The sequence below is a fragment of the Microchirus variegatus genome, assembly GCF_963457635.1.
Source record: "Microchirus variegatus genome assembly, chromosome: 13".
Lineage (NCBI taxonomy): Eukaryota > Metazoa > Chordata > Actinopteri > Pleuronectiformes > Soleidae > Microchirus > Microchirus variegatus.
This window is the reverse complement of record NC_139814.1, coordinates 15,820,867-15,848,386: the sequence shown is the minus strand read 5'-3', so window position 1 is coordinate 15,848,386 and position 27,520 is coordinate 15,820,867. Positions and strand designations below refer to the sequence as shown.

Below are 27,520 nucleotides of genomic sequence, written 5' to 3'. Positions count from 1 at the left end.
CACATGTGATTCCATTTTTTGCGCTCAGATTAGAGCAGTGGGAGTGATAATCCACATAATGTGATTGATCACATGGAGCAGTTGCTGTGTTGTCTCTCTGCAGGTTTCAGCAAGTCAAATTTAAGACTTTTTAAGACCTTTTTAATGCCGACTTGAATGAAATTTAAGACCAAAAACACTATAAATATAGGCAATAGTTGGACTTCTTTTACTTAGAAAACGGACTTGGTCCAGCCAACAACAGAAGACCTAGCAAGTATGCAGATAACCATTTATATCAGCACCTCTCTACATCTCTTTCTCAAAGTAAAAGAAAAATAATATAACATTAAATAGCCCTGCCCCGAAAAATATAAGACCTTTGAGTAAGAATTTTTAATAGTGCTTTTAATAATGTTAACACACATTAAACGCATGACACGTTTCCATGACGACTGACCGGAAAAAGAGGCACATGACGTCATGTTTACGTGACTCCCCGGTTGTTAAAATGAGTCTCTAAAGTAACGCTAAACTTTAAAAACAGAGGCACACATACGCAGTACACAGGTACGCTGGTTGTTTGTAGCGCTGCTCTTTTCGTTTAATAAACAGACCGCTCCAGTTCGACTGTAGGCGCGCTAACGGTGCTAAAGGAGCTAGTGCAGCTAACGGAGCTAACTGGTAAACGGTGCCTGGACTCCGGTGTCGCGGCGCGTAAACATGACGTCACACGCGTCTTTTCCCGGTCAGTCGTCATGGAAGCACGTCGTGCGTTAGCCTAGTGCCCAGCACTACTTTTTAAGGATGCACAGACTCTCTGTCTGTTACAAGGGCATGAAAAAGTTAGTTCCCCTCGCACCTCCTCATAAGACATTCTGATGGCATCTAGGAGGCCAGAGATGGCACAATCAATCAATAATGAATGAGTAAAAAAAAAAAAAAAGACACCTCGTGTCACAAATTGAGCACAATTATACAAAAAAACAAACCCATTTCCTGGTATTCAACATCTTTCTCTGTGTGCGCAGGAGTGTAGTACATACACAACCTCACCCTTTCACTTCTGGCTGTCCTCGGTCTGCCTCTGCACCCCCCCCCCCCCCTCTCTAACTACCTTATAAGCTACAACTATAAAAGCTATTCAATACAAGAAATGAGCAATAGGCCTAAATCTGGCAGCTGCATTCAAAATACATTCGAAAAATAAAATGATTTTAGAGATACAGCAGTGACAGCAGGTTCACATTAAAAGCCAGATAGTGAAAGCCCGTAAATAAGACTTTAATCACTTCCAGCCTGGTGAGGAAAAAAAAGCAAAAACACATAATAGGGAAACCAATTTGCCACCTTTCCAACACCTGTCACTGAACTCAGGACATATATTTATTTACATAATATTTTCATCCATAAAGATCAGAGTATGCATTGGATTAGAAATGCAGACATAGCTAATACAGTCCTATTGTACACAGCACAAACATGGCAGCTCATACTTTACCTGATGCAGCTGTAGTGTTTAAAGGTGCTGGCAGCTTTCTGACATTCCAGACAGAGCTGGATTGCACCTGGATAATCTTCCTCCTATAGAAGCAGAGAAGTGAGGTCTTTTTTTTATTAAGTTAAAAGAAAAGCTTTCATGTAGAGTAGTATGCAGTAGTAACAGTATGCAACCATCTTGTGAGCACAGCAGCAAACGGTTGCTCTCTAGTTGATTATGACAGTGAAACTTCCTCCTGTGCACACAACCTGCATTTTTCCTTCCAGCTGACTTTTCCAATAAATGGACATCTTGTGTGTTTATGTGTGTTTCAGTGTAGAATCCCTTCTCTTTTTTTATACATACACTTCCGTCCAAAAATTTGGGGTCATCTATACAATTTTTGTTGTGTTTTCCATTAAAAGTCACACTTTTATTCATCAAAAGAGTTGCAAAATGAATAGAAAATATAGTCAATACATTGACAAGATTAGAAATAATTAGCACAAGGGTTTTCTAATTATCCAATAGCCTTCTAACGCGATTAGCAAACACAATGTACCATTAGAACACTGGAGAGATAGTTGCTGGAAATGGGCCTCTATACACCTATGTACATACTCCGGTAAAAACCAGACGTTTGCAGCTAGAATAGTCGTTATTAACACAACATTTCTAAGTGACCCCAAACTTTTGAACAGTAGTGTATATTCTTTGCAATTTTCAAAGGAAAAAACCTTTCAAGTCAATTATAAACATGTACCTCCTAGTTTGTGTGCATGTACAAAGAGTGTTGCCATACCTCAAGCATCTCGCTGAGTCTTACATCTGTTCTTTGCTGTGAAGGAAATAAGGAATCAATTAATAAACAGCCCTAAATATGAATGAATGTTTCTGTAACATGACCACAACCTTTACAAAGGTAATACAGCAAAAGTTCAGGGTATTTGTACATTTGATGTGATCAAACACCAACATTTAACATGACTACCTATGCTGTAGGTCAATATTAATAAACATAAATCACTTGTTATATATATATATATACAGTATAAAATGTAGGACAGGAAGTAAAGTAGCTAAGGTTTGCACAGTTAAATCAAGCAACAGCATGGAAGATGCGGTATGAATTTCATTCTGCTCATCACACAGGATGCTGGAACAGTCTCTGCAGTGAGTGGCAGCCACATCGGTGTCCCAATTTAGTTTTCGAGCTAATCAAAACCAAAATAAAATACATTATAAAAAATCCATGCAGAGCCGTAGACTCAAACAGCTCACAGTTAACTAGGACAGCGTTAGGAAACATCCATAAAAATATCAGTCATATTACATGGGATTACTTCTGAAGTATATTTTACCAGTGTCTTAATGGTCCTCAGAGACTTGAGCAAGCCGGTCAGCAGTTGTCGCCTCCTCTGATTGGCCAGCAAACCCAGGCTGGCCTCTGTGAATCCCTCTTTCGCCGTACTAAGTTGTCTGCGTGACACAGTTTAGCAGGTATGAAGTTTTAATACAGGTTAAAGTTACTCTGCTCCAAGTAGTAATGATCCATAACTGATATACAGTCAGGTCCATAAATATTGGGACATCGACACAATTCTTTTCTTTTTGGCTCTATACACCACTACAATGGATTTGAAATGAACAAGATGTGCTTGAACTGCACACGTTCAGCTTTAATTTGAGGGTATTTACATCCAAATCATGTGAACGGTGTAGGAAATAGAACACTTTCTATATGTGCCTCCCACACTTTTTAGGGGACCAAAAGTAATGGGACAAACGGAACAATCACAAACCAAACTTGGTTGGAAATGCTTTGCAGTCAATTACAGCCTGAAGTCTGGGAGGCATAGACATCACCAGACACTGGGTTTCATGGAACAGTCCACACCTGTCCATGAAATAGCTTTTCAGTCAATTGTCCCATTACTTTTGGTCCCCTAAAAAGTGGGAGGAAGTCCTACACCGTTCCATTGTAGTTCCAAAAAGAAGCCATTTGTGTTGATGTCCCAATATTTATGGACCTGACTGTAACTAAGATTTATATCTATTTTTCTTGCTATAAAAAATTTGCAAAACTTCACAAACACAATACGACTGAGGGAAATACTACACTGTCCTGTTTACAATCAACTATAACTATACCACAACAGAAGAGAAAGGGCGTGAATGTTGTCGACGACAGCGACTTCATTTCCCAAAGGAAAAACAAGATCATTTGCAACCATATTGAAACGAATGAGAATAAAAGAAGAACAACAACATCGTTTACTATAAGTGGAAAACGATTCACACGCAGACGCGATTCGACTGCGCGTCGATGGTATAATGGAATGACATTACCTCCTCGCGTTAGTGCAAATGACGGCTGCCAGCTGTAGGTTCGTCTGTAAGGCTGTTACTCTTTCCAGCTCCTGTGAACAAGCACCGAGTTAGTGACAAAACAAATAAAAATAAATGTATACACTGCAAAGTCTGTCCTTGTAATAGCCACTGGACGCTTAGATAATGTTGAAATGGTGGAATCGCATTACTGTCAGTGAGATGTTTTTTTGCTGGGCAAAACACTATCACTGCAGCACAGGCATGAACTGCAAAGGCCTGCTGTGAAGAATTTCTAAAAGTTGGATTTTACAGAGAGTAAAGCATAAATCACTGGTGGAAAAGTGTTGCCCCATCCCACAACAGATAATCGAACAGAACCTTCCTTTGTTTGGAGAGTAGGTGATGAGAAACGGCTTTTTTTGGTGACCCTGTGCTCTCAGTTATTATGCAGCTTCAGTGACTTCAGCGCAGAACAAGCACACCCCCAGTAGGACCAAGGGCCAAATTACATTGACGTTTTTATTTCCGGCTCGTCTTGCCCTCATGATTTACCACATGTCATTCCTGAGTTGGTACATGTTTGCTCTCTGATCTTATTCCTCTTCGTCTTCTCCTCTGCAAATTCTCAGCGTTAATGGAAAAATGTATTCATAACGCCATCGAGACATTTGTATCAACGGAATACTGCCTGAAGGGGGGGGGATTCATTATCACCAGTCATGACCAACAACATCAGAGTGGCACTTCTACTGCAGCAGGTACACGATGATCCCATTCAAACCCGTCTGCCCTGGTGATCCTGAGTGTGAACAAAGATTTGACAATGTCCTCAGAGCAGTTCTCAGTGGACACATGCGTCAGCAGAGTTTTACCTTCGCTTGGGTGCCACGGAATTAAAACTGTTACCACGAAATTACAATGCTAAGAAAGGTTTGTTCAAGGCCAAGCTAACGATATATATTATCAGGAGGCAGCTTTAAAAAAAACAAAAAAAACACCTTTTTTCCCCTGTTTCTCTAATCAATCACTGACTTTCACCTAATTAATGTTAACAGTCTGACATTTTAGGAAACACTCATTTGCAAGTGTGATGAGAAGATTAATGTCAATGTCTGTACACTAAACATAGGAAGGATTCAGCTCAGCTTAGCAGGAAGATTAAAGACATGGAGAACATGACACTGAATCTTATGAAATACTGAAAATTGTTGTTCTTACGCGACAGAATATTTCTCGACACATAACGCTCCATAAAACGACAAAGCTTTCTTTTTCAAATCTAAACTTCACAGTAACAGAGCTAGCGCTTTCCTCCTCATTCCCAGCGTTTTTTTTTTTATTGTTGAATAGATTAGGGATGAATTGATCTATGGATCGATTATTTTCTCGATTGATCAATTAATCGTTTGGTCCATAAATTGTCAATAAATAGTTAAAAAACGTTGATCAGTGTTTGTCAAACCTGGAAATGACGGATGTTCTCAAACGTCTTGTTTTTGTCCACAAAACAAAATGATTCAGTTTTAATGATTTCTTTGTTTATGTGGAGCAAAGAAACGAAGAAAATATCCACATTTAAGAAGCTAAAACAATCAGAAATCTTGCTTTAATAATGAAAAAAGCTTCAAACCAATTAATCGATTATCAAAATAGTTGACGATTAATTTAGTAATTAATTAATAATCGATTAATTGTTTCAACTCTCGATGGAACAGTACCACTTTGTTTGTGTCTAGTGCCGATATATCACAAAGTCCAGTGTCTACCGATACTGAAATTTAGTCTCATAAAGTCATTTTAGACCATTTATTAACTATGAACCTGTTAACAAGACATTTGCACCGAGTCATTTCAAAGGCATAATTCTCCAAATGAAGAAATAAAGCTGAAATGCTTTTGCTGATTTTTTTTTTGTATCGGGTTGTACATCTTTAATTTGACCAGTATCGGCCCAATACCGATACTGATTGATACCGATTCCATCCCCAATTTAGATCGCGCTCATGACGCGTTTCCATCGGCTCTACTACTTTGCTGGTTGAATACTTTGTCACTACATGCCAGACCTATTACATTTCTTATTAAAGACATTTTTTTTTTATACATGACAGGTGTCACAGAGGCCTCTACACCCTCACACCAACTTTTAAATGTGGTGTCAGTAAAAGCCCTTGCAGCTCGCTGAGCAGCAGAAACCGGGCTGAGTCATCAGGACCCAGCGAAGGAATAATTCAAAGACAGGATACAGATGATTCACATTCTGGGAAAGGTGCAGCCACGTCCAGAACAGTACCGTTTACAAATGTGAGCCTCTGTGATGGTCACCCCCGTAACCTTACAAACATCTTGGGGATTGATGTGAACACGCATGTCTAAGAAATTCATCTTTTCCTTCACCACACAAACACACTCAGTCTCTAACGCCTTGTTTTGAGCCCAATTATTAACAGGTAATGCTCAAGCTTTGTGTCACAAGGTACGAATCTATCAATGCAATTATAAGCAAAAGAAACAACTGGCAACAAGACACAAAGAGCTTCAAACGTGAAACACACCGACACGCATGCTCAACATGCCGAGTGCTCACATGTAGCCTCGGGCGCCAATTTGTTGTTACACATACAGCATCCATCCTGGCTGTAAGCTCGATCTAACCTGACAGGTTCAATCAGTTTGGCCTGGGTAAGAAGGGGATACAGTATCTGTGCACACTGGTGCACATGGACTGTCAGATTTGAGCAGATATAAAAGGTTAAACATCAGGTTTGCATGAGTGGGATGAACATATATAGCACAAAAAAGGATGAATTCTCCTACCTAACAACACACATTTTAAGTGTTCAGTAATATTATTTATTATTATGACTTATATTACTGTACACATTATTGAAAAGTTTACGTGATCGCAACGTAACGACACAACCTGACTCTGGTGTGGGAAGTGAAGGTCAAGGAGGAGATGTTCAGTCCCTAAGGAAAATAATCTTTCTTGGCTTCTATATTCAAATTTTCACACAAGCTCCTTCCCGTGACCCTCGAGCACATTGATTATGCGTCGGCTCCCTGTCAACTGTCCTGCCTACACATTCTAACAATAAGCTACAGTTCCCTTTTTCAACAGTAAAGCGAATGGAAACAAAGATAATTAGCTTTAAGGCTGGGGTTGTTGTTTTTTTTGTTTTTTTACATACAGTGTCTTCATTTATACACATTTACCTAGAGTTTACGGGATGATAAATCGCCACGCAAACTAACAACCTTAGCCAGATCCATTATCTGTGAATTATACTCTCCCCCAATGACACGGCCTTTTGACCAGCGTGTAATTGGCAGGTACAGTATGGCTATCAAGGTTGAACCAATTACTAACCTCTCTTCTAGATCAGTGCGAGGTGAACGAAAACAAAGGTGCCAAGCCTTAACTGTGATGAATAAGTGTTTCCATTGGGGAAATAATGGAATACAAGTCCAAACCTATTCTTTTGAGTCACCCGGCCATGGCTACCCGGTGCTACTTCATTACAGCTTGTTCTCCCACATGGAAATCTCAATTTCCTGACATCTAAAAGGTCCTGCAGTTTGGGAACTCGAGTCTAAACTTCTAAAGACTCATCTCTTGTTGATGCATGGCCTTCAGCTGTGGTTGAGCAAAGATAACCTTGCTTTTATTGTGCACACATCGCTTATTGTTAAGTCACATCTAGAGCTGAAACTTAAATTAATCGTCAACTATTTTGATAATCGATTCATCGGTTTGAAGCGTTTTTTCATGAACAAAACAAGATTTCTGATTGTTTTAGCTTCTTAAATGTGAATATTTTCTGGTTTCTTTGCTCCACATAAAAAAAGAAATCATTAAAAAGGTGAATCATTTTGGTTTGTGGACATAACAAGACATTGGACAACATCATCATTTCCTGGTTTGACAATTTTTTTTTTAGCATTTTCTGACATTTGATGGACCAAAAGATTGTTTTTTCAGGTTTTCTTAGTGGTTATTTATTTCTGACTGTATTTGATGTTCATAGTTGGTCCTTTGCAGCACCATGGTGTGTTGAGGTTGTTTTTCTTTTTTTTACAAAAAAAGCATTAGTGAGCTCATGGAAAGTTCATTTAAAAATAAGAATTTAGTGTCAAAAAAATGAGGGACCTAAAACATGTACACTGTTGATGAACAGTTGTCCATAAATGAGTGATAATAACGATCTCTGTACCCTTCAGTTCCACAGAGGTCCAGTAACACAGATGATAACAGAAGAGGGATAGTCACTGCACAGCTATGAATCACATCAGATTTATGGCGCGGCCTCACTTTCACACCTTAAGGCACGAGTGTATGTGTCAGCACGATTCACCGATGTGCTGCACACTCCCCAGCCAAGCACTGGGGAGTTGTGGCATTGTGCCCCACTGTCTCTGTGTCTCTAACTATACGTTTGATGAAATGTCACACTGAGGAGAAAAAACACTTTGGGAGGAAAAAAAGATGGTGGATTAAAAAAAAACAGTAGACAGAAAACAGAAGAAACACCTCAGAAAGAAGCAGGTGTTCAGCCAAAAACACAGAACCTCAAGAGGAGCCTCGGGCTACCTTCACACCAACACGTTTAAGTTTTCAACACAGTACTTCTGCTACCTTTGCACCTCAGAGATTGTGAGAATCTGAAAGTAAGACTTGTATCAAAGGGTATAATATATCGAAAAGACTCGCTATTTTAGACCATGTGTAGACCATTACAAGTTCTTTGTCTAGCATCAGATTTCATGTGTCACATTTTTATATACTGAATGTTTTTTTGCATATTCCTATCCAATTAGCCTGTTTGACCTTATCGTTTGATACTTCATTCCTGAAGTCTACCCATTGTTGTTGTTGTTGTTGTGTTGTCATTATCAGGTTAAGTGTAAAGTGTCCTCTCCTCTCCTCTGGTGCATGCAGGGGAATCACAGAACTAAATGTGGGATGAGAAGAGTCAACTCAAACACCCCCGAAATCCAATAAGTCCCGCTTGTCATTTGTAAACTGTACAGTCACAGTGAGGGTTATAGGAACAATAATCAATGTTGCTATTCGCAGACTAACAATCAGATGTCTCAACAGCTAACAGTACAATCCCTGCAATTCCATGCATCAATTTTGTCACATGTCTGACGAGACAGATGAGGGTTGGCCAATTGGAATTAATAAAAAAAAAAAACCTAATCCTTTAATCAAATACAACAAACAAAGATTCAAAAATACAGATGCGAAAACACTTGTAAATTGAGGATCGAATGATAGAGTGACAGATAATTAGTGCTGGGCACCAGGTTAGCGAACGTTAACGCACGTTAAAGCATGTCCTGTTTCCATGACAACTGACCGGAAAAAGACGCGCGTGAGGTCCAGGCACCGTTTACCAGTTAGCTCCAATAGCTGCATTAGCTTCTTTAGCTTCATTAGCGATGTTAGTGATAAAGTGTATCTGTGCCTCTGTTTTTAAAGTTTAGCATTACTTTAGAGACTCATTTTAACAATCCAGAGTTGAGTAAACATGACATCACACGGGTCTTTTTCCGGTCAGTCGTCATGGAAACGTGTCATGCGTTAACATTGCCATCGCCATTAGCGAGCCCAGCACTACAAATAATACAATTTAAGACAAACAGCTGCAATCTGAACTGCGTTGTTTGATTTGGTGTTGATTATTAAAATTCCAAAAAGGGAACCATCTTTGTGTGTGTACTGGTTTACTGAAAATAAAGTTCATTATTAAAAATACGGTCTAATCTCCAGATGCGGTACAGTTTCATATTGCCACGGTTACAGCTGGTTGGCAGAGGACATTACCCACACCCATTTCAGTAGTTTTTTTTTAAACAATTAAAGCTGTAGTGAGTCGCTTTTAAATATAAACAAATGTCCGCTACATTCAAACCACTGTCAAATTAGTTTACAGAATACAGATTAAGCCCATCATTACTCAAATCATTCCCCTCCCTCAACCCCCATCCTTGCTGCTATCCTTGTTCACAGCCTTGTCACTTCTCGCCTGCACTCTCCTCTCCTCTTTCGTCTCACTCTAAAATCCCTGCATAAGCTTCAGCTGGTTCAGAATCCAGCTGCCCGCGTCATCACCAGAAACCCCTCCATCACTCCTGTCCTCCAGCATCTCCACACGCCCCCGGTTATGTTCCATGTTGAATTCAAAATCCTCCTGTTAACAATCAAGGCCGCTGACACCCTTGTCCATCCATGTATGTCTGACCTCCTCCATGTTGCCACTCCCTCTTGTCACCTCCGCCTGTCTCACCAACATGGGGAGCTCTGGAACTCACTACCACCCAGGAAGAAATATCGATTGCACTGTAACCTGTTTCTTTGTATCCTGTGTGTTTCTTATGGTTTTTGTTTGTTTGCACTTTTTTTAAATTCACTCGTTGGTGTCCTTAGGTGCTGAAAAGAAGCCTATAAATTACATGTATTATATTATTATTATTAGCTCCACACGATTCTGTATAGTAGTGTTTGTTTTTGTGTCTCCCTCGACATAGCCATGCTGCACAGAGTGATGCATTTTATGTTACAACTGATTAAAGGTAGGGCAGAAGAACAACAGCTACATAGCGCTGGTAAGGTAAAGAAAGATGGGTGCAAAGAGTCGAACAATGGCTGAAAACGTCCAGAGGTGCCCACAAAAAGTGTATTCTACTGCTAAAGATAAACCTGGACATTGAACAGGGCTGCACAATCATATTTTAATCACAAGCACAATCTGGGTTTATCATAATTAAATGAACATGTTCTTCCAATTTCGGGTGCTCCAAGTATAAAAACAAATCAATCACTGTCCTTAACAACTGCCTGACCAAGTGGCTGCATATGCTAATCATAGCTGCTGCTGTTCCTGCACCATGCAGCTCCAAGTTCCTTGGATGCAGTCTAAATGAGAACTGCAGAGAGAGAGAAGTGGTAGGTCTTATAGAGACACACTCTTAGAAATAAGGGTTCCAAAAGGGTCCTTCTACAAGGGCTAAGGTTCTACCTGGAACCATTTGCTTCTGAAAAACCATTTTGACCCAGAGAACCCTTTAAAACCCCTTTCCTGAATAAAGGGTTTTAAAAGGGTTCCAGGTGGAACCTTTATAAAAAGGTTCTACCTGGAGCCAAAAAGGTTCGCCTATGACGACAATCCGAATAACCTTATATGGTTCTACTTAGCACTTTTATTTCTAAGAGTGTACAGATGATTTTATTAACTGCAGTGTTTTGGTAATTACTCTTAAGTCCATAGGAGGCAATAGAAGTTCTGTACTGAAGCTTTAGGTGCCCTGCCTCAGAAAACTATTTAATCTGGTCATGGGTTCACCCTGAAAGCTTACCTTGACATAAGCAGTCTGTTTCTCCAGAATGAGATCTGCAACCTTTTTAGAAACCTATAGAGAGAGAGAGAAAGAGAGAAAGAGAACAACAGTTAAGATGACAAAAAAAGAACATTGCATAAAACTAGACTTATCACCATTACCCATGGATTTGTAAGTTGTAAACAAAACTTGTTATCCCAGGTTATCCCGACCTTAACCTCTGACCACCAACTTCTAATTAATTCATCCTTAAGTCCAAATTGACGTATGTGCCCAATGTAATGAATTTCCTTCAAGGCACGTCTGCTACGTGTGAGGTCACAATGACCTTTGACCACAAAAAAAAAACTAAGGGAGGCAAATTCCTGATATCACATTCAGAAGACTGGGACAGACAGACAGGCAACTGAGAGACATAATGCTTCTGGCCATGGCTGCTGCCAACACACAGGCATAAAAAGAGAGAGAGAAAAAACATTTTGATGTTCTTCCAAAATGTCAACGCGGAAACTGTTGAGGCAGTTTAATCTTGCTATTGAGTACAGAGTAAGAATAACAATCACTGGCCTGTACTTTAAGTGCAATATCACAATAGCCTTTTTCTGAGAGAGTCCCTCTGTCTCAGGTTCATTTCATTTTATGTCTTTCTCAATATCATGACTCTTGTTTCTCGTCTCTGTTGTCCACTGGGTTTTTTTGAAAGTTCTTTCCTCTCCTTTGTGACTTTTTTTTTTTTTTTAAACCAGGCTGACTCACAGCTGAGGTGAAGCTGTAATTATTTAAAGAGCATGAGGAACAGTATTAGGTACAGTCACTAGATCAGTGTGACCCCGAGCTAAGAGTGTTCCTGCTTTTGATTGAGAAGGGAAGATATGAAGAACACTGGGGGTGAATAGCAATTGGATTAATCATGGCATGACCTACACCCAAAAGCCCCTTACACAAGGTCATATAAAAGACCTTGTTGACCTCGTCATCTGAATGTATGAAATGTTGTTTTGTGCTACAATAAAAGTGCTAAGTAGAACCATATAAGGTTCTCTGGCTTGTCCTCATAGGGGAACCCTTATTGGTCCCACCTTTTAAAAGCCGTTATTCAGGAAGGGGGAACCATTAGTGTTACCAAGAACCCTTAAAAACCCCTTTCTTCTGGAAAGGGTTTTTCAGGAGCAAATGGTTCTAGGTAGAAGGACTCTTTTGGAACCCTCATTTCTAAGAGTGTACAGAGGCCACCATGTTGGATCGCCACGTTCTTTATGGACAAACTAAACACATGGGTTTTAATTCACCAGTCAGCTCCGTTAGCTGCATTAGCTCCTTAAGCGCCGTTAGCGTGCCTACAGTCGAACTGGAGCGGACTGTTTGTTAAACGAAAAGAGCAGCGATACAAATAACCAGCGCACCTGTGAACTGCATATGTGTGCCTCTGTTTTTAAAGTTTAGCGTTACTTTAGGGTCTCATTTTAGCAATCCAGAGTCACGTAAAACATGACGTCACGCGCGTCTTTTTCCGGTCAGTCGTCATGGAAACGAGTCGCGCATTAACATGCGTAAATGTTGATGCCGTTAACCGCCACTATTGCGTTAGCGTGCCCAACACTAATAATTATTTTTTATTAAGGAGTAGAAAACCACTGCATATTAAAGTGACTTTACTTAGTTGTGAGTAAATAAAGTAAGTCATTTCAGAGTGTGTTGTTCCTGCGACTGACCAGCACCATGTTTTTGGACAAATGTGATTTATTACTTCCTAGCATGTGTAAAGTCTAGAAAGCCTCCATTTCCCACAATGAGAGTCAATAAACTGATAAAACTTTCACAGCATCAGCCCCAGGCTTGTAACGATGCTTTTCTCTTCAAATGTTGTGACACAAAAACACAAGCTGAACCAACCCTGATAATAAGATATTATACAAAAGTTTTCACAGGCTGAGTCACACACTTAAGTTGGGTTCCTAGTGTTACGCACAAATCTAATTAAAATTAAAAAATAGTCATTTTAAATAAATGCTCATTTATGCTGAGTGAGGGCTAATTTCATGTTCTCAGTCTGTATCATTAATACAAGAGGGGGGATTTCACTGTGAAATTAAAGAATTAACTTTAAGTTCAAACATTTCAATCTTCCTACACATAAAACAAGCTGGTAAAAGAATGCGATGCTCATTAAAATGGAAAAAAAAGGACAGTAACACTCTTCAGTAAAATTGACTAACAAACTTTTTTCTGAGACACAGCAACGCACGCAGTGCAGTGCAGTTTCACAACGGAATGCGAGTATAAATTCAAAGCCGTAAGAAGGTGAAAGAGCAGGGGGAAGACATTTCAAGGCGCGTGGAATATGCATGACCTAAGCAGATGGCGAATACGGCTCAGCTGAAACTGTTCAAGGTGTGTGTGTGTCATTGAGATGCTTACACTGGTAAACAAGTGGGTATATGTGTGGAAAAAGTGGCTTAAAGTGACTTGAGTGATTGTAAATTGGACAAGGAAACGGTGGAGAAACAGAAAGCAATGATGACTCAGAGTAAAGAAAAACGAACGATTGACCCACGATGATTCACAGAGGTTTTTGCACAATAACAACACCTGAAAAAAGAAAACTCATCGACTTTAACAAAAGAAATTAACTTTTGAAGGAATGTAAGAGTTGAAACATAATAGAAACCCAGCTATGTTACAAAATGCTACCTGAGCCACAGTGAGTCATTTGTTCTCAGCTCACTTTCCCTTCTGTCCACGCACTTTATATTTAGCAGATGGAGAAAGTGATTGACAAATTGGGGAAAAGATACAATTCCGTTTTTGTTGGGCATACACTGAGATTGTAATTTCACATAGAATCTAACCTTTTAAGTCAGATCAACATTTACAGAGTTAAACTGATTGTCAACTGATTATAACACATATGTAAATAGGACGATTCATTTGCGGTGGCGTGCTAAATTGTGCCATTTCCATTCAAAAAGGATTACTTGTTCAGCCATTCAACAAATGCCTAATTTCCTATAGGGACTCGAAAAACTATAATGTGCCCTCTGGGAGGGAAAAATTATGAAACATGAGGCGAGTCAAAGGAGAAGACAGACCTGCCTTCTGCTGGCTACAGCTCACACACACACACACACACACACACACACACACACACACACACACACACACACACACACACACACACACACACACACACACACACACACACACACACACACACACACACACACACACACACACACACACACACACACACACACACACACACACACACACACACACACACACACACACACACACACACACACACACACACACACACACACACACACACACACACACACACACACACACACACACACACACACACACACACACACACACACACACATCATCTTTTGGCAGGAGGAAAGATAACAAATACAACCTTAGGTGGTGACTGTGACTGAATACGTTTAGCTTATTAGCAAGTTGACTGTATATATAGATAAACAGTGGCTTTATAATTAATGTGTCTGTCTGAACAAGAGCAATTTTGCCATTTCTTTCAGGTGTTAGCAGAGATGCACGAGGCAATTAGAGGGAAATTACCTCATACTCATTAGCGCCTGGTAGCAGTGAGCAGTGAGTATCAAGCAGCTACGAAACGGAGATGGTCATTCTTTCTGATTAAGGACCCTCAGGACCAAGAGTGCATTTAGCAGCGAGTTACGAGGATTTCCACTGTTACAGCAGGGTGATTTAAATACAGTAGCCTCTCCTTGAGACAACAAATAAGTTGTTTGTGCTTTCAGACTCCACTAAAGGGAAAGTTGGTCTGCTTGACTGCCTTTCTAAATACCACTGTGCGAGTCAATTTTTCATACCTTACATTACCTTAAACTTCCATTGCACCGTTGGACGTCTTGTCAGTCTGATTTAAAGGTTGCATTAGTGTTTCTAACTTTTAAAAAAAATACAGAGATTCTTACTGATTCATTACTGCTGGATAACAGACAGTCATCACTTGCTTTCAAGTTCCATAAAAAATGGAATACGTTCCAACACTCGTATACAAATTCACTCAAAGAAGTATTATGAATGTCCTTACATTTCAGGGCGTATTGTAAAATGTTAAGGTCTGTTCAGCCTTTGCGTTACACAGAGAAATCATCCAATAAAACCATTGTGTGTTCCCATTAATTAAGGCTTCCTTGCATTTGTATGTTGATGTGGGAATTATGGCAACCGCACAACAAAACCGTCTCTGAACCCTGACATTTTTCTTGCGGGCCCAAGTCTCGCAGCGCGAAAAGGCAATTAGCCCTGAGACGAGCCTCTGCCTGACGTGTGTCTGACATGTCAATTACGCTTGGATACTGTGGCAGAGAAGAGAAAAAGGGTGGTAGTTCTCTTGGAATGAAGTGAAATTTAAAACCAGCGTGAGTGACATAAACATACAAGAGTGATGAATGGTATATTTGTTTTTTTCAAATGTACCCATGTTCTCACTAGGACACACAGGAACACCCCACACATGCCAAGTTCCATTCATTTGGAAAGCCTAAACAAAGCCTTATTCCTAACCTGAACCGTAACCGCTTCCCATAGCCGAAACCTAACCACCTTATGAGGACCAGGTTTTGGTCTCCATGAGGACTACTGGTGGGCCACATGGGGGAGTCATTGCTAGCACTGTTGCCTTTCTGTATTGAGTTTACATGTTCTCTCCGATGTGAGCTGTTGTGGAAATTCTCTTCTGCTGCTGGTGAAGAATGAAATAAGAGACTTCTGCCGGCCGACAAGGTTTTATTTTCTTTGCAAAGAAAAGGTCAGTCAACACACGAGTAGTCGAAGATGAAGAGACCCAGAGCATGGCGAGACCTAAACATTTACACCTGAGGAACACCCCCTTTCGGATCCATTTGTCTATTGAAGGGGTCTGCCCCTCCAGGCCGTACTTTCACGCCCCTTTTGTCTACTGCAGGTATCGGGGCCGACTCCCACAGAGGTATCCTGCGGATGTTGTAGTTAAGTGCAAGGTGAGTTTAGTCATCCTTATTTGAATGGTATGGTATCTTGTGTTAGGGAAGGCTCTAGCTCTGAGACAAAGACATTTCATTTGCCATTGCAGAGTGTGTTTTTTTTATATCCAGGTATTCCAGTTTCCTCACACAGTGGAAAAACATGCAGAGGAAATTGGACACTAGATTGACTGTAGATGCGAGAGTGAATGGTTGGATGACCTGTCCAGGCTTTTCACCCTGTGGCAGCTGGGTTTGGCTCGAGTGGCCCCCGTGACCCTGATGTGGATGATAAAGCGGTGGACAATGAATAAATGAGGATTACTGGTTCTGACAAGGTCACTGTTTATGCCAACAAAAGGTCCTTCAGTGCCAACAAATACGCAAACCCACTAACTTCTTTAGTACTTTAATGGTGTCACAGATCAAGTGTGTGAAGACTCTCCACAACATCTGCCAGGAGACAACGTCATGGTGAGGAACGGAATGAAACATTATTACCTCTTCAAAGGGCTACATTCTATTTCACAGACAGAGGACTATATGTCTTTGTATGACTCTGACTCTGCCCTACTTGAGGAAAAATAGGCCTTCAATCACAGGCAATTGGAGAGCTGCACTTTTGTCATGAACTATAACATGTTCACAATCATCCACATATTATGGCTTGACAATACGAGTATATGAATAAAAAAATAAAAAAGGATTATCCACAGTAAAGATGTACTTACTCAATGAAAATGTTCATTTTTTATCATGTCAAATATATGACTATGTTTGCAAGTATGAAATACTGTGACTTTGAAGAGCAAGAAGACTCTCTGCATGGAGTTTGCATGTTTCCCCTGTGTGTGAGTGGACTCTCTTTGGCTTCCTCCCACAGTCCGTAAACAAACATGCAGATTTGTGGGGATTGGGAAAATCGGACAGTCTAAATTGACCGTGAGAGTAGATGGTTGTTTGTCTCGATGTGGCCCTGTGATGGACAGGTAACCTGTCCAGGGTGTACACCACATTTCTCCATATGTCAGCTGGGATTGGCGCCAGCGACAATCATGTAGAGGATAAAACAGTAGAAGGTGAGTGAGTGAGTGAAAAAAAAAAAAAGTTTTACACATGAATGGTCACAGAAGTAATCTCCATGTCCTAGTAATTATTTTTGAAATTTTGCGGTGGATGGATGAGAATAGGATGAAGAGAAAACATAATTCCTCTGGCGACAACTGTCATTAGCACATTAGCTTGAAAACAAAACAAATCAAAAGAGGAATAAGTTGAAGATATTTTTCACAAAAGCCTCAGGGAAACGAGGTAAACTGGTAAGAGTGTTTGCTTATATAGACTGAGGATGGCAGGTTTGCACTGATAAGCATGCTGAGAAACATAACAGTGGATTTTCTGCTTGACAGCTCACTGGACCAATTACCATGGCTATTCCCACTAGGTGCCTGCAGGCTCACGGCCAGAGAGAGAGGAACAGAGAGGCAGACGGGGTATGTGCTCGAGAACGTTTGTGTACTTTCATATTTCACTCGCTTGTAGGCCTCAAAGACCTTCTCAACTCAGCAGACAGCTCGGTGAGACACTGACAAGCATATAAAAAGAAGAGGAGGTGTAGGAAACCAGGTATTTATGATAAAAAAAAGAAAGCTATAAGAGGAGGTGCAGTGGAAATAGATGTGGTTAAATCCAAAACAAAAAAAGACTACAGCTACGGGAAAAGGGGAAACAAGTAGGTTCAAAAGTACAGAAGCCTGTCAGGAAGAAGCATGAGGGACTGTTGGGATTAAGGGTGCAGAGGTAGGCAAGAGCAGCTTTCTTGCCCATGTGTCTCTATAAATAGACCTTGTTGACAGGCTGGCTCTCCAGTTTGAAGCACTGAGTACCTGACTGACCTCAGAGTGATGGCCACAGTGGAAATGGTCCTGCTGTGGCCACAGGAGAAAAACAAAATCTAGTATGAACTACCTGCGCATAGGCATGAACAGGAGGTTGTTGACAAAACTCCTCTTGATCATGGAAAACACTTCCCACCCCGGTGTTTTGGTTAGCCAGAGGAGCACTTTCAGCCTCAGAAATCCTCCATTCGGCACCACAGGTGGTCCCTTCCTCCCTGAGGCCCTCCAGCTTAAATTCTACCCCTGCATCAGTCATCAACACATTTCTATTCCCATTCACTTTTTCTTCCTTTTTCCCCTTCTTCACTCACCCTAAACCATATTGTGGTTTGTTACTTAAAATCATCTAAACTTATTTTGCACTTTTATTTTACTTCTACACACATACTGTATATATCGTATTTACTTGTTTGCTCCATCCATCCTTCCTGAGTGTTTAGCAAGGTAATTCTGGTTCCTTGATTGCCATATTAGCTATAATGTATGGTCAGTCTCCGTCACCAAAAAATAATAGAATTATGGTATTTCAGTCCGTTATGCTTATGCTGAGCCTCATGTACACTCTCCATGGTGTAATCTAATGTCGTCAAAGGGATTTGTATTTATCAAGGTTTTCAAGGTCAAGAACAAACTATGGATCTCCACATTTGATCTTACTTCAGTCAGTTGGGATTTGTCCAGTTCACTCCCTTGACCCACAGTGTATGAAGGGTATAGATAATGAATGAGGGAAAAAAAATACAATTATTCCTGTAATTCATCATTTTTGGAGCAGAATCAGCAAAAAAAATAAGAATAACTGAGGCATCAACAACACAAGCCAAAGCAAATCTAAACTCTCCGTTGACAAGCCTTTTCCGGGACTCATGACTCCTATTATACGTACTTCATCAGCAGATAGTGTTATGTTTCATAACAACATTAAGACTGTACTTCCATGCTGACACAAAGTCCTTAAACTGAATTTCAGCAGATTAATCCCCATGACAACTTGGGCTTTAATAGCGTCAAGGTGAATACTGTATGAGGTTAGGAAAAAGCTGCCGAGTAGACGTAATAGCGCTTTTCCATTATACAGTTGTCTACAGTGACACAAACACACCGGTTGTTTTTGATTCAGTAAATCGATGCAGTACAAAGCATTAAAAAAAAAAAACCAGGAGAGTGGAGTCGAGCCGAGTAGTGCTAGAACTGTATAATGGAAAAGCGCCACTTTTTAGTTAACAAATCAATTTATAGATAAGGTTGCAAATAAAGTTCTTCATTACATGGCCATAAAGTACACTAAGCTGGGTCTGACACTGACACAGGACCTTTTCTGGTATATAAACCAACCTTTTTAGAACCAGTCGTCCTTGTGGAGACCAAAACCCTGGTCCAGATAAGGCTAATTTCTATGTGACTATGTGAATTGTGGTTTGGTTAGGGTTAAGGTTAGGAATAACACTTTGTTCAGATTGTTCAAATTAATAAAGAATGAACTATGCAAACCTGTGTGCGAGATAAAAGCGCTATACATACCGCTGCCTGTTGTCTCTTCAGCTTGTCTCTATGCTCCTCCAGCTCCAGCAGATTCAGCTCAAGTGGAAGCTTCTATGAACACAAACACAGGCACAGAACTTTGTTGACAATACCTCCTGCAACACAGGCGAAAGCACGAGAGACGTTTGCTGCCACATACATCAAACACAGTCTGTCAGACACCGGTACGTGCCTGCCTACCACTCAGTGTAGTCGTCAAACAAGAAAAACTGTTCAAAGTAGAACTATGGCAGCATCGATTTTATGCTGCTCCGAGCCATAGCAGGGTTTTCCCTTTATTTTAAGAGAGCAAATCTTTACTCCGGAGCATCTAAATGTTTCTCATTCCCCATTCAAAAACAAAAAAGCTCTTGCTCAATAATACAATGCAGATCATGAGCTATATTATTTGAGAAGGCAGAGGATATTATTTAGTAAACAGCAAACAAACTCAGCTAGGAAAAGAAGATATTATAAATCCAGGGCCCAAAGGATGATAGGTAATTACTTTCCCCTTGACTGAGAGTCTCATTTCAGATGGTGTAGCAAAACCAAGATAAATCTAATGAGATTTCACACCCTTCTCCTGTTGAGCAGATGCAATCCATCAATCTGGACGTCAACAGTGTGCATGCAGCTCAGGAGAAGAGGAAGAGACAGCAACTCAGGTGAGAAAAGAGCTTTAACTTTGCCAATCAGTTGAGCTCCAGAGCACAGGAAACCGTATTTAGAAATGCAATACTGTTGTTATCAGAATTACTTAAATGTGGGAGGTTTTCTTTTTTTTCCCCCCCGGAGTGGGTGTGGTAACCTCCGTGGTGAATATGTTGTCATCATTTTACAGGTGAGTTGTGCTTATTCAGGCAGAAAGAAGTGCTCAGTCGTTCATACGGCGAGTTCCTGACCTCCAGTTCGTGCTGCACCATGTCGAAAGAGTCGTTCGAGAAGTAGACCTCCTCGATGCTGTTGATGATCTCCTGCTCTGCCTGGGGGTCAATGGATTGCTCCCTCAGTTCCCGCAATTCCTCCTGAAAGATTTGGCGAGTGTTATTGCGAGTCAGACCAAGAAATCATCATTTTAAAAGTGGTATTATGCGCTTTAGCAATTCCAGACGCAAACAAAACGACATCATTTCCCAACAAATGAAAAAGTAAAGGAATATAGAAAAACGAAAAGTACAACGGACGTCAGGGAAAAAAAGAACATTAAGGGACGATGATAGAGGACGGAGAAGTACAGAGGAGTTTAAAGCGAGGGTGAAGGTGAGGAGAGGAGAGACCAGAATAAATGAGCGGGAGAACAAAGGGCAAGAGAGAGAAGACGTGTGCAGTGGGAAAGAAGTTGGGGAGAAAACATTAATCACATTAATCATGGGATTTAGGAGAAGATTGCGGCGCATTTCGTTGGCCAGCTATCATGGGGATAACAGACAGCCTTCAGTGGGAAAAGGGAAAAAGAATGACCAAATGAATTCAACCAAACTTCCCCTTCAAAGCTTTCGCTAAGAGACAGAGCTTTATTGATTAACATTCGGTGCATCCATCAAGGCTCGTTGCCGTAGTCGGGTCTTTAAGATGAAGGGCTTTAAAACCACATCCCTCCTGGTCTGCTTTAATTAGCCAAGACACACTCACAGGTGAATAATCAAGTGCTAGCGGCTCCGTTAGCAGCATACGACAAGGGAAAGTTGCATAACACCACGGTAAGTAGAGCACTGGTAAAACTGAATATAGTGCACTGTATTTTTATTTTTTCTTCTCACCCATTTTATTTGTGCGATAAAGTTTGTGAGCTCCAGTTCCCTCAAAAATTCCAACATTATACTAAAGAAAAAAAAAAGTGATGTACCCATTGCTCACGATCGCACAAAACAGTGCATAATATTGAATCCCCTATAAGAAAAAAGACAACCGTCTTCAGCTCAACATACAATCTAGGGCCAGCCAAATAACTTCAGCTGTCTAACGTATAAATACACGTTAGATTTAATAAAACTATTTTTTGTGTTTTCCATTAAAACACACTTTTATTCATCAAAAGAGTTGCAAGATGAATAGAAAATAAAATGATTTTCATTCCAAATAATATTTTTGCCCTTCAAACTTTGTTTTCAGCTGTGCTAACATCATTGCACAAGGGTTTTCTCATCATCCAATAGCCTTCTAACGCGATTAGCAAACACAATGTACAATTAGAACACTGGAAACGGGCCTCTAAACACCTATGTACATATTCCATTAAAAACCAGATGTTTACAACTAGAATAGTCGTTTACCACATTAACGATGTATAGAGTGTATTTCTGATTCATTAAGTGTTGTATTCATTGAAAAAAAGTGCTTTTCCTTCAAATATAAGGACATTTCTAAGTGACCCCAAACTTTTGAACGGTAGTGCATGGGTTTATTGAATTCCCGCAGCACTGCAAAATGTCACCCTAAAGCCGTGTTGACACATATTTCGCCTTTATCAAATTATTGCAGTGAATTTTTATTTGGATACTGTACGTAGTTGTATTGTAATTCCAAGATATTATTGTTAATAGTGCAGATTTACGGAAATCACTAACCCCACACACGGACGAGGTTAAGATTTAAAAAAATTATAATTATTATAATTATACGGGAAAATGAAAACTGGACCATCTCAGAGCAATTTATTTTAAACAGTGTGTACAGTAATACGATAAATATGTTTGGTTCGTTTCACAATGGTCATTCTTTCTTGAGAAATTCTCAAAAATGTTTAAAAAATAAGCCCCCAAATCATAATTTTATAATCTTCCACCACAAAAAAAAAAAAACACATAACCTCATACATTACATTTCCCATACAGAGAAAACAGTCAGTGATCTGACTGAAAATGCTCTACGTGCACTTATGCTGAGTCTAAATTGTTGCTATTTTCAGGGATTCAGCACATTATGACACCATAAAACAGACTGCAGGGCGTTGGGAGGACGTGAACCAAAATAGATGTGGAATTACGGCATAAAAACAATCCACGTGCCCCTATCCATTTTATATAGAAAAAAAAATCACAGTATTTCACATATACCTCGTGCGATTGCAGGCACTGATGAAAACATCTTGTTACACACCTGCCTGGGCACAAATATTCTCCCAGCAACTCATCAGGAAGAAGCGTGCAGGGCGGTGATCGAGTGAGCCACCCGTGTAACTGAATCAACTTCTGTGGGTGAAAGCGTATCGCGCTGGGTGACACTTCTACGGGCGGTAAAACACTTTTGATGTCTGCAGAAGCACTCGCACTTCATATTTAAGTCAATTACACAAAGGGATTTATTATACGCCGTTTAAAAACGCGTTCGCGGTAATTAAAGACGGTGGAAATGAAGCAATGAAAATCGCATGAGTTTGCGCGCGTGTGCGTCTGCAAGGCACACATCTCCTGTGTGCATGTTGCCGTTTAAGATGAAGAAAAGGAGTGTAGGTGGGTGGGTGAGTGGGTGGGTGGGTGTTTTTGCGAGGGGCAATGTGTGGGTGAGTGCGTGAGATTGGAAAGGAGGGGTAGCGGCAGGAGGTGGGAGATCACGCTCTGCCATCAAAGGGGTGGGTGGGAAATCAGCTCAAATGAGAGGCAAAAGGAGGAGGAGGAGGAGGTGGGGAGTGTGGCGGATGACTCATCGTTAGCAAAAAGTTGAAGCAGAAGGAAAAAGGACTGAGGGATGAGGGATGATGAAAACGGAAGACAATGAGTCTCCCGTGTGAGAGACACTGCAGTACAGAGTAATTCACCTCTCCTGTGTCCCTGTCCTTCGCTTTTCTTTCTCCCTCTAACTCTTCATTCTGCAAAGGTCCAAATATCTTTAAGTGAATGACTCAGTGAGAGTCCACCTTGAGGGAATGATTCCCCTTCTCTGCATGCGTCTGTGTAGGCATCAGTTAAAAAAAAAACAAAAAAAAAACAGATGTCCCCGTGCCCTGCCTATGAAACCCAACATCAGCTGCTGTGAAGCTTTGATCAATCACCCACCCCCCACCATATTTGCATTCCAAAAGAAGGGAAGGGGTGTTAAACAAGCCTCATCAAATAATAATCAAAGCAGATATTTCATGGAATGCGGTAAATGAAGTGCGGGGACAACAAAACCGGTGTGCGACGACAACACGGGGACGCTGATGAAATAAAAGGAGTGAATACACATTAGGAGGTTCATGGAAAATCCTGCGAGAGACAAGTGGGGGGAAGGCGGTTGGTAGACGAGGAGAATTTATTTCCGCCATGAAATCATTCATTACATGAACACATCAAAAACTCTGCTTGTAATCAGGCCTGAATATGTATGCACGTATGTATGCAAGACTAACCGGGTGTATACCCCTTCATCTGCTATTTAATAAGGCTTTAACACGGTCGTCTTGTGGGACATTAGGACGGATAATGACAGATGTTCTAACTTCTTTATGAGCGACTTCATAAATCTGAGGTATTCAACATAACACGACTTCTGTCATGTTGCTCTTGAAGGGAAATTACACACGCATAAATAATTACTGCGACTGAGTTGTTGCCCTACTACACTCTTAGAAATAAGGGTTCCAAAAGGGTCCTTCTACAAGGGCTGAGGTTCTACCTGGAACTATTTGCTTCTGAAAAACCAAGGGTTCTTGGTAACACTAATGGTTCCAGTAATAACCATTTTAAACAAGAGAACCCTTTAAAACCCCTTTCCTGAATAAAGGGTTTTAAAAGGGTTCTTGGTAACACTACCTGGAACCAAAAAGGGTTCTCCTATGAGGACAAGCCGAAGAGCCTTATATGGTTCTACATAGCACTTTTATTTCTAAGAGTGAACAGCTGACAGTCCAACGTCGAGGATTTAAAGCAAACTGTCGTTTCATTCAGCATTTTTTCATCATGCCCAAAGCAATTGTACTCTGCATATGTGGTGTTATACATTTATGTTGGGAAATAAAAGTATAATCTGGCCTTTAAAAGCAAATTTAGACGATAGGTTTTCTGTGAAATAAACACAAAAAAAACACAACTTTCCTCCCAGCTTTAGCCTCATGTCCCAAAATCTATGGCAAATAGTTGCACTGATGATCAGGCCACGCTCTCAACCTGAGTGAATCAATGTTGTAACACGCTTTAGATTCAAAATGAAGAAGGAGCAAACTGATGGTGACCCCTGCTGGTGAGAAACGGTGCCGATTTAAATCCCAGGGGATTTTTTTTTTTCCCCTTTGAAGTTAAAAAAAATGTTTCACAGCATCACACAGATTATGTATTTAACTGTGTGCAGGATTTAGCCGAATGCATCATCTCAACACTTCCCCTCCAAACATGTAGGAGGACCTACGGAATTTTATATTCCATTTCTGACGTATGGAAATAATTTCACATAAATCTTACACACTGGACCATTAAATAATATTGAAAACCCTAACCCTAATCCCAATTTCTGATATCAGCTCTACTTTTGGCTGCATTCCCACATCAAGAGTAAATACCAAATATCTAGTGCAGCAATTACTATAGAGACACTTAGTCAGTATTAAATGTTTTATGCTAATGATTAAAAGGTTTGTTGATTTTTTTGAGCACTGCATTTCCACACAATATCGTGACTGTAATGAAAGAGAGCCGCATCTAAAAGTGACTTGCATGGCGAGTTGAAGGGAACTGGATTGAAAAGTGGTGAAAGAGTTTTTTTTTTTCTTTTGGCTTCTCCCTCTCCAAATCGAAATATTCCAAGGTTGTGATTTTGATAAGGTTTTTAGAACAAATTAAACATGCATTACATTATTTTGCAAATACCTTTTTCTGTGAACCTTTGAAATATTCACGCAGTATCTTTTTTTATCTAGATTAGCATGTGTTTACACAGAGGACATAAGAGGACACTGCAGCAGGTGAACAAGGGGGGATCAGATGGGAGATTGGTTCCCCCTGAGAAAAACTGTTGCTAAAGCCATGAAAGGCAACCAAATCAAATGTTCCACTTCAACAATCCATTATTTATATATTTTTTTAAAAATTAAATGGCCTGTGGCAATTTACACAGACTTCTGAAGTTCATCAAACTGTTTTCCACGCCCTAAACAAAAACAATGAGACTCCTCCTCCGCTGAAGAACGTAATACTTAATACTACAACCTGTTTAAGGTCAAATGAGTAACAACAATGATTCAACAATTACGCATTTGAGTTAAACGGAATGAAAAGCCAGAAATTAATTGGATGTGCAGTTCTAAGCATGAATATCTGCTCCATCTCTTTAACGTCACAGTTTAGTTTCCCATTTCAGAGGGTTTGTTTGACCAAAAGAGAAATTTTTAAAGAACTCACCTTCAGCACAGGTGTTTTTTTTTTATTTGAACTAACCAATGTGAGCCTATGTTCATGTGGTTAACGGTTTCTGAAAGTTGAGAAGTTGTACGTCAAAGCTCGTCAACCCCGGTTATTACGGTAATTTCACACGCGCTGTTCCAGGAAGCTGGCAAATCCGTGTCTTTATCACCAGAGAGGAGAGAGTGGGAAGAACACCTGTACATAGTTTGCATTTTTTGGTTCAAAACTAGGGATGTGAATTTTTGGGTGGCTCACGATTCAATTGCGATTCTTAGGGTCACGATTGGATTCAAAATCGATTCTCGATTCAACCAATTCAATTCATATGATTCTCGATTCAAAAATGTATACAATGCATGTGTGTTAAGGCAAATTATGGCATCAAAACAATACAGTTTGTATAAGATAATGTGATAACACAAAAAGCTTAGGCTAGCTGCCTTTTTCAAAATAAACTGTACACAAATAACACAAACTGGTGTTTTGTGTGGTTTTTCATAGAAACTTTATTTATTTTTTTAATTGATTTGTGAAGTTTATGAATCCATTCAGAATCGTTGATGATATGAATCTCGATTCCTATGTGAATCGATTTTTCCCCCACCCCTATTCAAAACTGTTCAAATTTACGTTTTTTTTTTGGTTTATTTTCAATAAAAATTGTTATTATAACAGATAACCAGGTATTGAGTTATTCTGGGAAAAAAACACTTTTCTGGCACTTTTATGGTTAAACTATGCAACAACAACAAAAAAGTCCAGACTTAGGCAAGTTTTTGTCTAGCAGAGTATGTACTTCGATGGAAATTACAGACTTCTAAACATAACAGATTATTCCTATTATTAGTCAGACATCCTCAAACACTCAAGTGATGTGACTCCCAAATGACGACTTGGCAGCATCATCCGTCACTCACTCACTCCCTGCATCCTCAGCCCACCCCTGCAGTCAGCCAGATGTCGCTGTCATGATTATAAATGATGGGAATCACAGCTCAAAATGGTGGGAAGCACACAGGATGGCTCCGAGCGTTATGCATCAGATCAAGTATGATAATAATACTCACACAAAGTCAAGCACTCTGCAACGCAGATCGTGGCGTTAAGTAGTGCAGTGTTGCCCGCAGTAGCAGTCGCCATGACTATTTGACTAAGGCTGGGACAATGTGCTTTAATACCACTGTGTCACTGAAAACTTAAGTGCCACTTAGATTTGTACTGCAAGTCTGATGTATTGTAATTCTACAAGACCTGTGATTTACAGTAATAGCATCATTAATAAAAAAAAAAAAATACTATTGACTAAAGTGTTATATCTTTGCCTACCAAGTGTTCACTGAGCTATTAAATTCAATTCAATGCTGGGACAAAATGAATCGAGCCTCTGGAAACAGGACCCAGCACAAATGTGAGTCTTCAAATCTAAATGGAAATGGAATGATTTTATATAAATACTGAATTGCGATTGTTTTAAACACATTTTTGTCTCATTGGCTTTGACTCAGCTTGAGATGCTGGCTTTTACTAAAAAAAATGTGCTTTATAAAATTTATAAAATGCTTTATAAATATAGTTGGATTGGATTGGATATGTTTCATGATGAGAGGGAATGGTCATTTGAATAACAGTTAAAATGGTTACTGCGTGATA

The 27,520-nt window shown here is 40.0% G+C and overlaps 1 protein-coding gene across 2 annotated transcripts in view; it reads right to left on the bottom strand.

Moving 5' to 3' along the window:
* Window positions 1-27,520, bottom strand: part of vps50 (VPS50 subunit of EARP/GARPII complex) — a 109,048-nt gene that overhangs the window by 75,657 nt on the left and 5,871 nt on the right. For both annotated transcript variants that reach the window (XM_083899252.1, XM_083899253.1), the window contains exons 3-9: window positions 20,456-20,578; window positions 19,551-19,622; window positions 11,153-11,206; window positions 3,809-3,879; window positions 2,821-2,938; window positions 2,262-2,297; window positions 1,481-1,563 (exon numbers count right to left, since the gene is read on the bottom strand). In XM_083899252.1, coding sequence (XP_083755378.1) covers window positions 1,481-1,563; window positions 2,262-2,297; window positions 2,821-2,938; window positions 3,809-3,879; window positions 11,153-11,206; window positions 19,551-19,622; window positions 20,456-20,578 — 557 coding nt within the window. The remainder of the gene's footprint in view (window positions 1-1,480; window positions 1,564-2,261; window positions 2,298-2,820; window positions 2,939-3,808; window positions 3,880-11,152; window positions 11,207-19,550; window positions 19,623-20,455; window positions 20,579-27,520) is intronic.